This window comes from Lithobates pipiens, unplaced genomic scaffold (genome assembly GCF_037356315.1).
Source record: "Lithobates pipiens isolate NorthernLeopardFrog02 unplaced genomic scaffold, aLitPip1_a1.2 Scaffold_55, whole genome shotgun sequence".
Classification (NCBI taxonomy): Eukaryota; Metazoa; Chordata; class Amphibia; order Anura; family Ranidae; genus Lithobates; species Lithobates pipiens.
This window is the reverse complement of record NW_027507877.1, coordinates 292955-311135: the sequence shown is the minus strand read 5'-3', so window position 1 is coordinate 311135 and position 18181 is coordinate 292955. Positions and strand designations below refer to the sequence as shown.

The 18181-nt window shown below is 48.9% G+C and overlaps 1 protein-coding gene across 1 annotated transcript in view; it reads left to right on the top strand.

Annotated features, from left to right (window-relative positions):
• The first annotated feature begins 13145 nt into the window (after window positions 1-13145).
• Window positions 13146-18181, top strand: part of LOC143957727 (killer cell lectin-like receptor subfamily B member 1A) — a 41482-nt gene continuing 36446 nt past the window's right edge. Inside the window, exon 1 of the mRNA XM_077467429.1 lies at window positions 13146-13218. Within this exon, the coding sequence (XP_077323555.1) occupies window positions 13170-13218 (49 nt within the window). The 5' untranslated portion in view covers window positions 13146-13169. The remainder of the gene's footprint in view (window positions 13219-18181) is intronic.

Below are 18181 nucleotides of genomic sequence, written 5' to 3'. Positions count from 1 at the left end.
ATGCTCCAAGAGGTGGACAAGAGGTACAGTGTCACTGATGCATGCACTGTCACTGCTCACCATCCTTGTGGCCTCCTCAAATGGTGACAGGACAGTGCATGCATCCCTGATCATGCCCCACTGGCGTGGTGAGAAAAAACCAAGCTCCCCTGACCCTGTCCTGGTGCCGTAGTCGCACAGGTACTCATTGATGGCCCTCTGCTGCGTGTGCAGCCGCTGCAGCATGGCCAATGTTGAGTTCCATCTGGTGGGCATGTCACATATAAGGCGGTTCTTGGGCAGGTTCAACTCCTTTTGGAGCTCAGCCAGCCGAGCACAGGCATTAAATGATCGGCGGAAATGCACACAGACTTTCCTGGCCTGCTTCAGGACATCCTGTAAGCCGGGGTACCTGCCCAAGAACCGCTGCACCACCAGGTTAAGGACGTGAGCCACACAGGGCACATGGGTCAGTTGTCCCTGTCAGAGGGCGGAGAGGAGGTTGGTGCCATTGTCGCAAACCACCATTCCTGGCTTAAGCTGGCATGGCGTCAACCACCTCTCGGCCTGCCCCCGCAGAGCTGACAAAACATCCGCCCCAGTGTGGCTCATGTCCCCCAAACAAACCAGCGCAAGCACGGCATGGCATCGTTTTGCCTGCGTACTTGCGTAGCCCCTGGAACGCTTACGGAGCACCGCTGGTTCTGAGGACAGAGCACTGGAAGAGGCCATGGAGGAAGAAGAAGAGGAGGGGGTGGAGGAGAGAGGTGTGTCACAACCAATAGTAGCATTTTGGAGGCATGGTGGCGGAACAACCTCCGACACTACTGCACCTTGTCCTGCATCCTTCCCAGCTGCCAGAAGAGTGACCCAATGGGCCGTGAAAGACAGGTAACGTCCCTGTCCATGCCTGCTGGACCATGAGTCAGCGGTAATATGCACCTTACCGCTGACCGCCCTGTCCAGCGAGGCAAGGACATTGCCTTCCACATGCCGGTAGAGAGCCGGAATCGCCTTCCGTGAGAAAAAGTGGCGTTTGGGGACCTGCCACTGAGGAACCGCACATTGAACAAACTCACGGAAGGGGGCCGAGTCTACCAACTGAAAAGGCAGCAGTTGAAGTGCTAGCAATTTAGCCAAGCTAGCATTCAACCGCTGGGCATGTGGATGGCTGGGAGTGAACTTCTTTCGCCGGTCCAGCAGCTGGGGCAGGGACATTTGCCTGCTATAATCGGACGTGGGTATACCGCTAGCAGAGTTCCCGGAAGCGCTTGGCTGTGACACACCTAATTCTACACCTTCATTCCTCTCAGAGCAAGTTTCAGAGAGGACTGAAGGTCTAGTGGGGTTGGAGATGCCAGCTGATGAGGAGCAAGGAGAGGTCTGCTTTGTTCTTTGGTGTGGGTCTTTGAGGTACGCTTGCCAACGAGCTGCATGGCAGGTCAACATATGTCTGGTCAAGCATGTGGTGCCCAAGCGGCTGATGTTTTGGCCACGTGAGATACGCTTGAGACATATGTTGCAAATAGCAGCGGTGCGATCTGATGCACTCGTCTCAAAAAAGGCCCACACCAAAGAACTTTTAGAATAACGCGCAGAGGCAGCGCCCTGAAAAGGCGGAGCTCTGCGGTGTGATTGAGTCGGTGTGCTGCCCCTAAGCTGGCCCCAGGAGGGCATCCTGCCTCGTTGGACATGTGCCTCCTCCTCTCTCCTTCCAGGCACCCACGTGGAGTCAGTGCCCTCATCATCCCCTCCCTCTTCATCGCTGTAGCAAACCTGGCAGTATGCTGCCGCTTGTGGAACATGACTGCCAGATTGCTGTCCTTCTTGAGCATCCCCTCTCTCTGCGCTCACGCTACTGCCTTCCTCTAGCTGAGTGTCATCATCAGAGCCCACAAAACACTGGGCATCCTCCTGGAGCATGTACCCAACACTGTGCTCAAAGAGTTCAGGAGACTCCTCAGGAGGATGTGGTGGGTCTAGGGAAGGAGTCACTGATGATGACATTGAGACGAGGGAAGACGATGCGTTGGCAGCTGCTTTGCTAGTACCCTGAGCCTGGGTGAGAGAGGATGAGGAGGATGAAGAGGGCTTGGTCATCCACTCTACCAAGTCGTTGGCATGTTGCGGCTCAACATATCCAGCTGCCGAAAAGAAGGACAAGCGTGTCCCATGGCCACGTGCTGATGACAATGCACCGCGTCCACGACCAGCACTGTTGTCTCTAGACACAGAGCCTGCTTTCCCTCTTTTATCGGCTCGCGCCTGTCTGCCTCTCCTTGCTGGCCTTCCAGACATGGTAATGGCCTGAAGGGAGTTGGGTAAAAAAGCAGTTGGGTAGTGTATATTGTGCTGGAGGCACACAACACCCACTAACTCCTGCAGATGCCTTTATTATAGAACACCAGAGATAAAGGGGTATATACAGATGTATACTGTGCTGTGCTGGAGGCACACACAACTTCCAATAACTCCTGCAGATGGCAAGTGGGCTCAAATAGAGAACAGCTATGTAGGTGGATATAGCGGTATGTACTGGGTACAGAGCACGCAGACAGCACGCACAATCTCCTAACACTACTGACTGCAAGCTCTATTATAAATGATAGATAACTAGCTATATAGGTGAGGTGAATATAGCAGTGTATACTGCGGTCAGGGCACAGACAATAACCACTACACAACAGCAAGATCGAAAATCGGCCGAAAACGATCGGTGTGTACTGTGTTGAAGGTACACAGAACACCCACTGCTTCAGACGCCAACACACTACACAAGGCCGCCGCGCTGGCGGCCTTATATAGTGTGGGGCGTGCACTACACAGCCTGGGCTATGATTGGCCACAGGCATCCTGCCTGTGGCCAATCATGGCTCTCCTCGCTGCTGGCGCTGCGATTGGCCAAGCATGCGGGGTCACAGTGCATGCTTGGCCAATCATGAGCCAGCAATGCACTGCGCCATCGCAGTGCATTGTGGGCCGTGAGCGCTACACGAATTTGGTGCGAACGGACCAAAATGTTCGGACTTCGCCGAACGGACGAACAGCCGATGTTCGAGTCGAACGTATGTTCGACTCGAACACGAAGCTCATCCCTAGCCGGCAGACATATCCTCACTCCGCAAACACCTCTCTCCAACAAAAGGAAGTTTTCCACTACCTTACGGATCCCAACCAGTGTCAGTCTGCCCCAGTCAGCTCTTTAGAGCGGGTTGCGGGAGAACTAACACTGGGAGACACTACGACAATAAATATTAAAATACATCTTCATAAAATTTCCACAACACTCCCCACACACACACCCTTCAAAGCGAATCAAATAGTGGGTGTGGTCAAATGTCACTAACAGTGGGAGGGTCTTAAAGGGGAATTAAATACCAGGAGTGCATTACACACATAGTGCAGAGTTGGGGGAGGGAGGGTTATGCTACGTGCAGAGTTTGAGGTTGTGCTAAGTACAAGGTTCAGAGTTCAGGGGTGCGCTGCATACAGAGTGCAGAGTTCAGGGGTGCACTGTATATAAATTGCAGAGTTAAGGGGTGCACTACACACAGAATGCAGCATTCAGCCTTCCTAAACAGCTTTTTACATCTATATCCCTAGGGTTGCCACCTGTCTGGGAATCACCCGGACAGTCCGATTTTTACATCCTCTGCCCGGGTTTCTCACTGCCTGACACTCGGACACCAGGTCACCCCTAAAAACTCTTCCAACACCCCCATAGCAACCCCATTAAAGCTTAATCAGAATCTTGCTTACATAACATGTATTAGATGTTCACCTATCTTCACATATTTGTAATTGTCTGGATGGGAACAGCCCTAGTTACAAGTGACTTCCTGGCCGCATTTTCTGATGCTTTGCTTCTAGTTCCAGGCTAATGGAGCCCTCTCAAGACTGCTCACTCTGGCAGACCGATCTATTGTCAGAGGAGGGAGCTGTGAGTGTGTGTGGGCTTGCGTTTTTAATGTAATATCTGTTTCCGGTAATATGGATGAAAATCATTGAGAAAAATGGCATGGGTAGCCCTCCCTGCCCATTACCAGCCCCTTTGGGTCTTGTACGCATATTAAGGGGAACCCCGTACCCATATTAAAAAAAAGGAAATGCGTGTGGCCCCCAGGCCCTATATACTCAGAACAGCAGTATACAGGCGGTGCAAACAAGACAGGGACTGTGTAGGTTTGTTGTGTTAAGTAGAATCTGTTTGTAATTTTCAACTGGTACATTTTTAAAGTGTAGCTCCAGTCAAAAAAACTATTTTTAAGCTTTTTGGAAAACATAGGGAAGGGTTATCACCCCTGTATAATTTGTTTTGTCGTCCATCTTTTTTCATCTCACTTGCTGTTGTCTCCTTCCGTTTGCAAGTAGGAGATGTTTGTAAGTTGGATGTTTGAAAGTAGGGGCCTGCCCTATATGCTCTGCAGAAATGGCGGAACAAGGTGTTGGTTTTGCCACAACATTGTAAGCCCTCAAAGTGACTCTTGGTGGGCGCTGGAGCGCCCTGCTGTGAACGATTTTATCAAGAATTGTAATTACATGCCATTGTTGAACAGTGGTAGAAAAATTGACCTTTGGTGGTTGTGGTGCTGGTGCCACAACACTATAAGTCCTCGCCGTTACTCTGGGTGGGCACAGGAAGGGGCCCTCCTGTGAAATATTATATCAAGAATTGTAATTACATGTCCCTGTTAAACAGGGGCAGAAAAATTGGGCCTTAGGCACTGGTGCTGGTGCCACCACACTGCAACCTCTCCCATATACTCTAGTTTTATTGCAGGAATTAGCCCTGCTGCAAAGCATTGCATCAAAAATTGTAGATATAATGAAGTATACTGCGGTCAGGGCACGCAGACAACACGCACAATCTCCAACAACTGACTGAAAGCTCTATTACAGAAGAGCAATATAGCTAGCTATATAGGTGGATATAATGGTGTATACTGCGCTCAGGGCACACAGACAACACGCACAAACTCCTGCAGATTGCTAAAAGCTCAATTACAGAAGAGCAAGAACGCTAAATCGGCCGATAACGATCGGTGTGTACTGTGTTGAAGGTACACAGAGAGCACCCACTAACTCCTACACATGCCAACACACTACACAAGGCCGCCGCGCTGGCGGCCTTATATAGTGTGGGGCGTGTACTACACAGCCTGAGCTATGATTGGCCACAGGCATCCTGCCTGTGGCCAATTATGGCTCTCCTCGCTGCCGGCGCTGTGATTGGCCAAGCATGCGGGGTCACAGTGCATGCTTGGCCAATCATGAGCCAGCAATGCACTGTGATGGCGCAGTGCATTGTGGGGAGTGAGCGCTACACGAATTTGTCGCGAACGGCCCATAACGTTCGGTATTCACTGAACGGGCTAACAGCCGATGTTCGAGTCAAACGTGTGTTCGACTTGAACATGAAGCTCATCCCTAATGTGTACAAATGTGGACACAAGTCCCCAGAAATGATCTATAAAACTTTTGTTCCTGACTCAAGCCAGCCCATCATATGGGACCTCGAGCAGCCCTAAGAACAAGGATCAGAGTGTTTCTTCACCATATACTGTGTTTCTTGAGGACCTACTATGGGCTGAATGGAGGACTTCACCTGAGCTCTGCCAATCATATTCATCAGTAGAGATGAGCCGAACGCCCCCCTGTTCGGTTCGCATCCAGAACATGGATGGAACATTCCAACACACGAACACTGTTAAAGTCTATGGGACATGAACATGAATAATCAAAAGTGCTAATTTTAAAGGCTTATATGCAAGTTATTGCCATAAAAAGTGTTTGGGGACCCGGGTCCTGCCCCAGGGGACATGTATCAATGCAAAAAAAAAAGTTTTAAAAACTGAAGTTTTTCTGGGAGCAATGATTTTAATAATGCTTAAAGTGAAACAATAAAAGTGTAATATTCCTTTAAATTTCATACCTGGGGGGTGTCTATAGTATGCCTGGAAAGGGGCGCATGTTTCCCATGTTTAGAACTGTCTGACAGCAAAATGACATTTAGAACGGAAAAAAAGTCATTTAAAACTACTCGCAGCTATAAAAGTTCATTGATAAAAATGGCATGGGGTTCCCCCACAGGGGAACCCCCGAACCAAGATGACAAGTAAAGTGTGGGGGTCCCCCTAAATTCCACATCAGGCCCTTCAGGTCTGGTATGGATATTAAGGGGAACCCCGCGCCAATTAAATGGCACGGGGTACCCGCAAAAATTCATACCAGACCCTTATCCGAGAACGCAACCTGACAGGCCGCAGGAAAAGAGGGGGGACGAGAGAGCGCCCCCCTCCTGAACTGTACCAGGCCACATGCCCTCAACATTGGGAGGGTACTTTGGGGTAGCCCCCCAAAGCACCTTGTCCCCATGCTGATGGGGAGAAGGGCTTCATCCCCACAACCCTTGCCTGGTGGTTGTGGGGGTCTGCAGGCTGGGGGCTTATCAGAATCTGGAAGCCCCCTTTAACAAGGGGACCCCCAGATCCCAGCTCCCCATGTGAATTGGTATTGGGGTACAAATGTACCCCTACCATTTCACAAAAAAAGTGTCAAAAAGGTTAAAAAAAACACAAGAGACGGTTTTTGAAGTCCCCGTCAGTGGGGGGTGGTGTCATCGGGTGGCCCCATCCTCCGTTGTATAAGAAGTGTCAGAAGAACAGAAGCGTCACGCGGTGGAAGACTCCCACTGAGGATCATGCGGACGGAGCGGAGAAGAAGCCGGAGTAAGATGCAGAATGAGAAGAGTGAGGAAGAAGAAGATGAAGAAGAAGATGGAGAAGAACAAGAACACAGAAGGAAGACCAGAAGAAAGAATATGGAATAAGAAGTGGAAAGAAGAAGAAATTAATAAAGGACTTGTCAAAAAACCGTCTCTTTTTTTTAAATGGTAGGGGTACCCCATTACCAATTCACACGGAGGGGATCTGGGGGTCCCCTTATTAAATTATTCCCTTCAACATGAGGACAAGGCCCCAAAGCACCCTCCCAATGTTGAGGGCATGTGGCCTGGTACGGTTCAGGAGGGGTGGTGCTCTCTCTCACCCCCCCCCCCCCCTCTTTTCCTGCAGCCTGCCAGGTTGTGTGTTCGGATAAGGGTCTGGTATGATTTTTTGAGGGGACCCAACGCCATTTTTTTTAAAATTTTGGCATGGGGTTCCCTGAAGGGTCTGGTATGGATTTTGAGGGGCACCCCACACCCTTTAAAAAAAAAAAAATTGGCACTGGGTTCCCCTTAACATCCATATCAGACCTGAAGGGTTTCCCTACGAGAAGTGTGGGTGATGCTTGGAGGAGATACCACTGCCAACTTTGCAGGAGCTCAAGGGATTCAGAGTCAGTGAATCAGAGACCAGGAGCTCAGTGTTGAAGAACTAAAAGAGGCAGTTGTAGGGGAGCTGAAAGAACTGTTACGTTTGAATTAGGAACTGTTAAAGGACTGTTGCCATAGGAGACAACATTCCTGCATGTGCAGAAGTGGCGCCTTGCTGGGGCCTTTCCCTGCACGGCTGTCCTTCTATTGAAGTCTCAGAGTCTGCCAATTGAATCTATAACTATCTAAGGGTGTCCTGTCCTTAACCCTCTTTCCCCCAAAAATACAAAAAGGACTGTCAAAAGAAATAAAACCTCTTTTACATCCAAGAAGTGCCTGGCACCCAATGACTTCCACCATCTTTGAACCCACTATGTCTCACAACCCACTACATATTAAAGGATGTTAGCTATCTTTGGCCTTGGAGGTCCTCATTAGACTGGACAAGACCGGAGACCTTGCTACACGGGTATACAGACATCCAGGCACACAACAGCTCAGACAGTCTTATGTTGTGTACACACGATCGAAGATTCCGACAACAAAATCCTGGATTTATTTCCGACAGATGTTGGCTCAAACTTGTCTTGCATACACGCGGTCGCATAAATGTTGTTGGAAATTCCGAACGTCAAGAACGCGGTGACGTACAACACGTACGACGAGACAAGAAAAATTAAGTTCAATAACCAGTGTGGCTCTTCTGCTTGATTCCGAGCATGCGTGGAATTGTGTGCGTTGGAATTGTGTAAACATGATCAGAATTTCCATCAACGGATTTTGTTGTCGGAAAATTTGAGACCGCGTCCGATGGAGCCTACACACGGTCGGAATTTCCAACAACAAGCTCACATCGAACATTTGTTTGTCGGAAATTCTGACCGTGTGTACACGGCATTACAAAGCAAAAACCAGGCAGGGGGTGTGTTTTTCGTGCTTTATTGCTTATTGAACTTGGTTGGGGTGCAGGGTGGGCTTTAGGATACTCCGAATTTAGTGCATAATTAACCAAAAGACACTCTTCACCCTGTCTGGTCTCTAGAGGGCAACTTCCCTCTTGCTAGACACTAGGGGATCACACACTCCTGTGACTCCAGCAACAGGAAGGTCCCAATACAGCAGCACTGGAGCAATTTCTCAAGGGGTTTAAGCAGCGGACAGTCACTAGGATCTTACACACAGGCCTATACTCACAATGTTCCCATATACTCACATGGCTCTGTCCAATTTCAGCCAGGCAATTCTCCGGTGAATCTCCAGGCCAGATCCTCAATGAATCCCTCTTTATCCAGCTCCAACTATTTCCAGAAAATAGCCCAGCCCCCCCCCCCCCCACAGCTCTTACTAAGATGGGACCTCGGTGAGCGGTCCAGAAAAAATAAAACTGTCTAGAAAGGCAACAGCCCTGCAGGCTTGGATCTTTTCCTCCTGGACAAGAACTCTGCTGCTTCAGGCCCCAAACTCTTTATGCACTCCTCAACCACCTACTGAGCATTCTTCCCCAGGCATTGAGTGAGACCACATAAATATTCAAGCCAAGGGTCTGCCTCTTCCAGCCCACTACATTCTATAATCCACTAGAAGGCAGGGAGAAGTAGTCGAGCCAACAAAAAAAATAGATTTACCTCTCTAGCCACCTACACTAGGAGGGTGCTATATCAGCAAAACAAAGCCTATACTTTATAGTCTTGGAAAAAGGCAAGTTGTACAGTTCCAATGACCCTTCAGACTGGGACATCTGTAAACCAGCTACGGAGAAAATTTAGAGACAGCAAAGTGCAATGACCTGGTGTATTGGCATTTATTAAATGCAAGAATAAAACGCACTCACAAAACCCTTGCTTGGGGGGATGCTCATATCAGAGCCCTAGTTGTCTGCCGTAAAAACTGCATCATCTATGGCCTGCAGGGTGACTGTGGGTATCCAGAGAAGAGCATCCTGAATTCCTGCTATAAGATGCGTTGGAACCACCAATAGAGCTGGTAAATGGTGGCATCTTGGTGGCTCCCAGGCAACCAATCTCCAGATTACAAGTTTGCGGCAAGCTGTTTTGGGAATTACTTCCCTTTTCATTCGCATTTCTCTTTCTACACCAGGAATTCGGGTCACTCTTCTATGGCTCCCCACAGCCCCATTGCTGGCCACAGCATTTGCTCTCTTTAAATTGGACTCTGATATGAACAGGCTTCTTCAGACCTTGTGAGTACGTTTTATTCTTGGACTTAATAAATGTTTTAATATGGTAATACACAGAGTTGTTTCACCCTGCTGTCTCAGAGCACACTGGACCATCCATATAGGGTAACCAGCATGTAAGCAAGTTCAGTTAGCTAGTCTGCCACTGGGTGGCTCTGTCCCAGAATAGTGTGTAGTGAGTCGTGACAGAGAATAATGTAATCAGGTGCTAGGTCCCTTTTAACTAGAGCCCTATTGTAGTGATTATACATGTACAACTTGAGTTAGTTCTTTAATAAATTTCGACAAATTTGCTAAATCTGAAATAAAAAACACAAGAAACCCCCACTAAAGTTAGCCCAGTTTTTTTGTATAATGTGAAAGATAATGTTACGCCGAGTAAATAGATACCCAACATGTCACGCTTTAAAATTCCACGCGCTTGTGGATTGTCGCCAAACTTAAGTACTTAATAACTTGGCGACCGGCTCATGCCGATAAACGTCGGCAAAGTGGCACGGGTGAACAAAACAACGTACCCATACATCGCTCCGTCATCGGCGTCGTGGGAGCGTGCTTGCGGGTCCTGCGGGACACAATGTCCGCCGGTGCCCAGTGATCGTGGCACGTAGAAGCAGAACGAGGAAATTCCTATGTAAACAAGGCATTTCCCTGTTATGCCTAACAACATGGCAGGGATCTACTGCTCCCAGCGATCTCTGTCATGTTCTAGTGAGCCCAACCCCCCCTACAGTTACAACACGCTGATGGAACACATTTAACCCGATGATCGCCCCCTAGTGTTTAACCCCCCCCCTCCGTGACATTTACACAGTAATCAGTGCATTTTTATAACTCTGATCGCTATATAAATGTCAATGGTCCCAAAATAGTTTCAAAAGTGTCTGATCTGTCCACAGCAATGTCGCAATCATGATAAAAATCACAGTTTCAAAGTCCCAGGGCGATTTCTCCCTTTCGTGATAAAAATCGCATTACTAATAAAAAAAAAATACAAAAAAATGCCATAAATCTATCCCTATTTTGTAGACGCGATAACTTTTGCACAAACCAATCAATAATCGCTTATTGCAATTTTTTTTTTACCAAAAATATGTAGAAAAATACTTATCAGCCTAAACTGAGGAAAAAATTAGTTTTTTTTATATATTTTTTTGGGGATATTTATTATAGCAAAAAGTTTTTATTTTTATTTATTTTTATTTTATTTATTTTGAAATACTGCTTTTTTTTTTTTTTTTTTTTTATAATTGTCGCTCTTTTTTTGTTTATAGTGCCACAAAATAAAAATCTCAGAGGCGATCATATACCACCAAAAGAAATCTCTATTTGTGGGGGAAAAAAAAGACATCAATTTTGTTTGGGTACAACGTCGCACGACCGCGTAATTGTCAGTTAAAGCGGCGCAGTGCCGTATCGCAAAAAAGGGGCCTGGTTAGGAAGAGGGGTAAATCCTTCCGGGGCTGAAGTGGGTAGAAATCTCCATAGGTGACGCTTGAATTTTTTTTTTACAGGTTACATGCCACAGAGGAGGTCTCGAGTCACAGAGGAGGTCTAGTGCTAGAATTATTGCTCTCGCTCTAATGATCGCGGCGTATGTAACCGTGTGTGTATCTGGCTCTGATACTAGCCGGTGCCTCACCAGTCATGGACCTCACCGCACGTCCCTGGTAACTACTGTATGTAACTTCTGTTATCTTGGGAGCATTTTATAAGTCTTTGCAGCAGCTGCCTGGCACTGGGTGGTACTATGCAGCTTAACCACTTGAGACCCGCGCTATAGCCGAATGACGGCTACAGCGCGGATCTCCTTTTCCGGGACGACGTCAATAGACGTAGTCCCGTGCACGAGCGGCCTGCGCACCCCCTGAGGGGCGTGCGCGGCGCGCTCTGTGATCGGCGAGTCTACGAGACTCGCCTGATCACCGATCCGTGCAAGGGGTCGATCCCGACCCCTTATCATGTGATCAGCTGTCAGCCAATGACAGCTGATCATGTGATATAACGGAGCCGGTAATCGGCTATTATTCCTCCTCGCGCTGAAAGCGCGAGGAGAAAAAAAAAAGCCGATCACCGGCGGCCGTGATCGGGACATTAGTCCTGATCACGGCCAGCCCTGCTAGTGCCCACCTGCCCCCTGCCAGTGCCACATTAATAAAAAGTAAGTGCCCCCCGTCAGTGCCACCCAGCAGTGCCCACAGTGCCACCCAGCAGTGCCCACAGTGCCACCCAGCAGTGCCACCCAGCAGTGCCCACAATCTGCCTCAACAAAGGTGCTGCACCCCAGTGCCACATATCCGTGCCCATCAGTGTCATCTACCAGTGCCCAGCAGTGCCGCCCATCAGTGCCCAGCAGTGCCACCTATCAGAGCCACCTATCAGTGCCACGTATCAGTGCCCATCAGTCCCATCTATCAGTGGTACCTATCAGTGCCCATACGTGCCACCCATCCGTGCCATCTTATCTGTGCCTATCTTTGCCCATCAGTGCCGCCTTATCTGTGCCCATCGGTGCCGCCTTATCTGTGCCTATTAGTGCCGCCTTAACTATGCCTATCAGTGCCCACCAGTGCAGCCTATCAGTGCCCACCAATGCAGCCTATCAGTGACCACCAGTGCAGCCTATCAGTGCCCACCAGTGCAGCCTATCAGTGCCCACCAATGCAGCCTATCAGTGCCGCCTCATCAGCGCACTTCAATGAAGGAGAAAAATGACTTGTTTGCAAAATTTTATAACAAACTATTAAACATGATTTTTTATTTTTTTGCATTGTAATTAAATACCACCAAAATAAAGCTCTATTTGTGGGAAAAAAATGATAAAAATTTCATTTGGGTACAGTGTTGTATGCCCGCGCAATTGTCATTCAAAGTGCATCAGCGCTGAAAGCTGAAAATTGGTCTGGGACTGAGGGGGGTTTACGTGCCCAGTAAGCAAGTGGTTAAAGAGGAAGTAAACCCTGATGAGTGTTACTTCCTCTTTTTTTCCCTGCAAAGGTAAAGCATAATGGACTACTATGCATCGCATCGCATCGCATCACATAGTAGCCCATTATGTGTCACTTACCTGACACAGGAGCCAGCGAAGTCGCCGCTGTCCCCTGTAGTCCGGAGCATCCATCTTCTCGGTTGGGTCTCGCTGCTCCGCCGCTGTCATTCGGCGAAGCCGCGATGACGTCACTCCCGCGCATGCGCACGGGAGCTGCCACTCGCGGCATATTGCTGTTCAGTGCGGCGCGCTCAGTGCACCTGCGCGCCGCTGTCTTCGGCTCATGCGCCGTAGACAGCGGTGCCTGTCTTCGGGCAAATATCTCCTAAACCGTATAGGTTTAGGAGATATTTCTTGGACCTACAGTTAAGCCTTAATCTAGGCCTTCATCTAGGCTTACCTGTAGGTCAAAGTGGTTTGTAAGGGTTTACAAGCACTTTAATATGTTACAGGTAATTTGAAAATCCCTTTATACAGAGACCCTGGGACTCAAACAAATAATCATCTCATAAAAAAAATGACCGTGTGAGTCCTCAGCCTGAGCTCAGATATTGCACAAGCTGAAGGGCCCTACAACATCTATCATTAATATTCTCACACATCGAGGCCTGTGGTTAAGGCCGCTGTGGTCAGATTCTCACAGGAAATGAGTTGATCGTTCAGTACGTGTATCAGATGAGTAAGAAATAATGGAGGGACCAGACGAGACAGAGAAGACCTCCAGCCCTCAACACTCAGGTATAGAAATATCTTCATATCATTTGGGACTTATGGACTGATGGTGACGGGGGAAATCCTCAGTAGGAAGGTTTGGGGCAAGAATTTGAGTCCCGGGACCCGTCTTTGTTGATAGAACTAGAGGAAATGTGAGTCAAAGTCTGCTCCCTTCATTACAGAATAAAAAACCTTTTTTCTTCAGCTGGAGGTCTTTTTTTTCAAAATTTGCCATGTTCGGTTCAGTACGTCTTCATTGTTAGTTTGTAACGGACTGATTGGCAGGGCCGTCTTTAAGGCAGGGCAAAAAGGGGCAGCTGCCCTGGGCCCTGTCATTGTTGTGGGGCCCAAAGCAGCTGCCTCATTCTTGCCAACTATCCCAGTTTACATTCCCTTGTCCCTTGAGGTTTTAGTCCTGTGCTGTGTCCTGATGTCTCAGTGTGAAGTGCTGCTACTAACGCTGCTAGGGTTGCCACCTGTCCAGGATTCACCCGGACAGTTCGGGTTTGGAATCATGTGTCCGCGTTTCAGACTGCCTGAAACCCGGACACATTATTTAGACTGGACTATGGCTTCCCAGCAGGGTTGCTGGCTGCAGTTGTCTAAGCTGAGAGTGTCTGTTACACTCTTTCACACTGCCCAAAGCCAACACTAACAACCCCTCTCCAAACACAGTCCTCCCTTACAGCAGAGTTCCCAGAGTTCTCCCTTACAGCAGAGTCCACAGAGTTCTCCCTTACAGCAGAGTCCACAGAGTTCTCCCTTACAGCAGAGTCCACAGAGTTCTCCCTTACAGCAGAGTCCACAGAGTTCTCCCTTACAGCAGAGTCCCCAGAGTTCTCCCTTACAGCAGAGTCCCCAGAGTTCTCCCTTACAGCAGAGTCCCCAGAGTTCTCCCTTACAGCAGAGTCCCCAGAGTTCTCCCTTACAGCAGAGTCCACAGAGTTCTCCCTTACAGCAGAGTCCCCAGAGTTCTCCCTTACAGCAGAGTCCCCAGAGTTCTCCCTTACAGCAGAGTCCCCAGAGTTCTCCCTTACAGCAGAGTCCCCAGAGTTCTCCCTTACAGCAGAGTCCCCAGGGTTCTCCCTTACAGCAGAGTCCCCAGAGTTCTCCCTTACAGCAGAGTCCCCAGAGTTCTCCCTTACAGCAGAGTCCCCAGAGTTCTCCCTTACAGCAGAGTCCCCAGGGTTCTCCCTTACAGCAGAGTCCCCAGAGTTCTCCCTTAAAGCAGAGGCCCCAGAGTTCTCCCTTACAGCAGAGGCCCCAGAGTTCTCCTTATATCAGAGCCTGCAGAGTTCTCCCTTACAGTGAGAGGGAACTCTGTGAGTTCAGATGTAAAAGGGGAACTCTGTGGACTCTAATGTAAAGGGGGACGCTTGTTCTTAACTTCATATGATTAGAAATGTTATTTAGTAGCAAAATATATGTATAGTTTATACTATAAAAAAAAAAAAATTGCCGTGCGCCACTAAAGTGTTCGGGTTTGACGTAAAAAAAAGGTGGCAACCCTAAACGCTGCCCAGCTCTGACCTATTGTTGTGTGTAGACGACTCACCTGCAGACCCTGTGTTTACATGTAAATAACCAGCATTGATATGTAAATAAGGCAGCATTCATATGTATATCACGCCCCCTGCAGTGAGGAGATGATGTGCTGTAACCTACAGCAACCAGTGAGCAGTATTACTGTACAGTAATCTCTAGCAGCCAATCAACAAGCAGAAATCATGTGCTGTAACCTCTAGCAACTAATCAGTGAGCCTTAAGGAGTGCTGTAACCTCTAGCAACCAGTCAGTAAGCAGTAATGATATGCTGTAACCTCTGGCAACTAATCGCAATCGCTGCCTGATCTGATACAGTAAACTGATTTTAAGTCTAGCTGCTATTTATTGTATGTCTCAGAGAAGGTGGAGAGCGAAATTGCATAGGGGGCCCTAAGAAAATTTTTGCCCAGGGCCCAATCAATATTAAAGACGGCCCTGCTGATTGGTCTTTATAGTCCATGGAATTTAGACAAATGAAGGAAATTTGCGAGTATTTTAACATCCGTGTATAATAGAGATAGAGAATTAGGTCTATAGGAATCGGGGTATAAAGGGTCTTTATCTTTCTTAGGTATAACTATTTTAGCAGCATTACCCATAGAGTCTGGGAGCCCCCCCATGGAAAAAAGGCCTCATTAAATGCATTAAAAAGGGCTGGAAGCAACACTTCAGGGTATTTTTTTTTTATATAAATCACTATAGTGAGATCATCGACCCCCTGGAGCTTTAAGCCACATACACACGGGCAGACTGTCTGGCCAACTTAGTCCGTCGAAACACATTTCAGCGGACAATCCGCTCGTGTGTGGGCTTCAGCGGACTTTTTCAGCGTGCAGTCTGGCGGACTAAGTATTTCGGAATTTCCGTAATATTGTCCGTCATACTTTGGTTTAAGCGGACAATCCGCTCGTGAGTAGGCTAGTTCGACGGACTAAGAATGACGCATGCTCAGAAAGGATTTACACGGCGAAAGGTTGCATTGCTGTGTATTGGACTTCCTATTTCTAGTCCCGTCGTACGTGCTGTACACGTCATCGCGCAAGCTTTCAACGGACTGTTTGTGCATCCGTGTGTGGTCAAGTCCGTTCATTCGAAAATAGGACGGACTGTCCATCGGATTGTCTGACGGACTAAGTTGGGCAGACAGTCCGCCCGTGTGTACGCGGCTTAAGTCTTGATAATAGGACTGAAAAACTGACATAATAGAACTTGCCTGGGTCTTAATCTCCCCTTCTCGATTCTTCAGAACCGAAACATGAGTAGGATTAGATTGGGACCGGACTATCTGGGCCAACAACCTGCTAGTTGCCTCTTCCTCAGCCCAGGTCAGCCTCCCTTGAAAAAAAAAAAAAATGTTTATTCCTGGCCCTAACCTCCAGCAGCTCATTCAACCTTCTCTGAGAAGATAGCCATTCAAGTTGATTATCCAGGCTATGGTCCAGAATAGGGATGAGCTCGGTGTTCGAGTCAAGCGCATGTTCGACTCGAACACCGGCTGTTCGCTTGTTCAGCGAATCCAGAACTTTGTGGGCCGTTCGTGCCATATTCGTGTGGCGCCCACAGCCCACAATGCACTGCGCCATCACAGTGCATTGCTGGCTGATGATTGGCCAAGCATGCACTGTGACCCCGCATGCTTGGCCAATCACAGCGCCGGCAGCGAGGAGAGCCATAATTGGCCACAGGTAGGATGCCTGTGGCCAATTATAGCTCAGGGGGGTTTAGTACACACCACACGCTATACGAGGCTGCCAGCGCGGCGGCCTTGTGTAGTGTGTTGGCGTGCAGGGTGACAGCAGGATAGGCAGGAACAGTGTCATCTTTGCTTGTTAACCTAGCACAGTTACAGTGGGCATGGTGTGCCTCCTGCACAGTATACACCTGAAGCTACCCCTTATTGCTGGTGTTGTTCTGTTTCTATACCACAGGCATCTGCAGCGGTAAGATCGGTATATTGTGCCACCTGCACAGTATACACCTGAAGCTACCCCCAATTTCTGCTGGTGTTCTCATCTCCCTGCAGGCCATTAGTATGTCTGGAAGGCCAACAAGGAGAGGCAGACAGTCACAAGCCAATAAAAGAGGGCAAGCAGCCTCTGTGTCTAGAGACAACAGTGCTGGTCGTGGACACGGTGCATTGCCATCAGCACGTGGCCATGGGACACACTTGTCCTTATTTTTGGCAGCTGGACATGTTGAGCCGCAACATGCCAACGACTTGGTAGAGTGGATGACCAAGCCCTCCTCATCCTCTCTCACCCAGGCTCAGGGTGCTGGCAAAGCAGCTGCCAACACGTCCTCTTCCCTCATCTCAATGTCATCAGTCACTCCTTCCCTAGACCCACCACGTCCTCCTGAGGAGTCTCCTGAACTCTTTGAGCACAGTGTTGGGTACATGCTCCAGGAGGATGCCCAGCGCTTTGAAGGCTCTGATGATGATACCCAGCTAGAGGAAGGCAGTAGCGTGAGCGCAGAGAGAGGGGATGTTCAAGAAGGAAAGCAATATGGCAGTCATGATCCACCTGCTGCAGCATACTGCCAGGTTTGCTCCAGTGATGAAGAGGGAGTGGATGATGAGTTCACTGACTCCATGTGGGTGCCTAATAGGAGAGAGGAGGAGGAGGAGGCACATCTCCAACGAGGCAGGATGCCCTCCAGGGGCCAGCTTAAGGGCAGCACACCGACTGAATCACACCGCAGAGCTCCGCCTGTGCAGGGCGCTGCCTCTGCGCATTATTCCAAAAGTTCTTTGGTGTGGGCCTTGTTTGAGACGAGTGCATCAGATCGCACCACTGCTATTTGCAACATATGTCTCAAGTGTATCTCGCGTGGCCAAAACATCAGCTGCTTGGGCACCACATGCTTGACCAGACATATGTTGCCTGCCATGCAGCTCGTTGGCAAGCGTACCTTAAAGACCCACACCAAAGAACAAAGCGGACCTCTACTTGCTCCGCATCAGCTGGGATCTCCAACCCCACTAGACCTTCAGTCCTCTCTGAAACCTGCTCTGAGAGGAATGAAGGTGTAGAATTAGGTGTGTCACAGCCAAGTACTTGCGGGCACTCTGCTAGCAGTACACCGACGTCCGATTGTAGCAGGCAAATGTCCCTGCCCCAGCTGCTGGACCGTCGAAAGAAGTTCACTCCCAGCCATCCACATGCCCAGCAGTTGAATGCTAGATGGCTAAATTGCGACTGCTTTGCAACTGCTGCCTTTTCAGTTGGTAGACTTGGCCCCCTTCCATGAGTTTGTGCAATGTGTGGTTCCTCAGTGGCAGGTTCCCAAATGCCACTTTTTCTCAGGGAAGGCGATTCCGGCTCTCTACCGGCATGTTGAAGGCAATGTCCATGCCTCGCTGGACAGGGCAGTCAGCTGTAAGGTGCAATATTACCGCTGACTCATGGTCCAGCAGGCATGGGCAGGGACGTTACCTATCTTT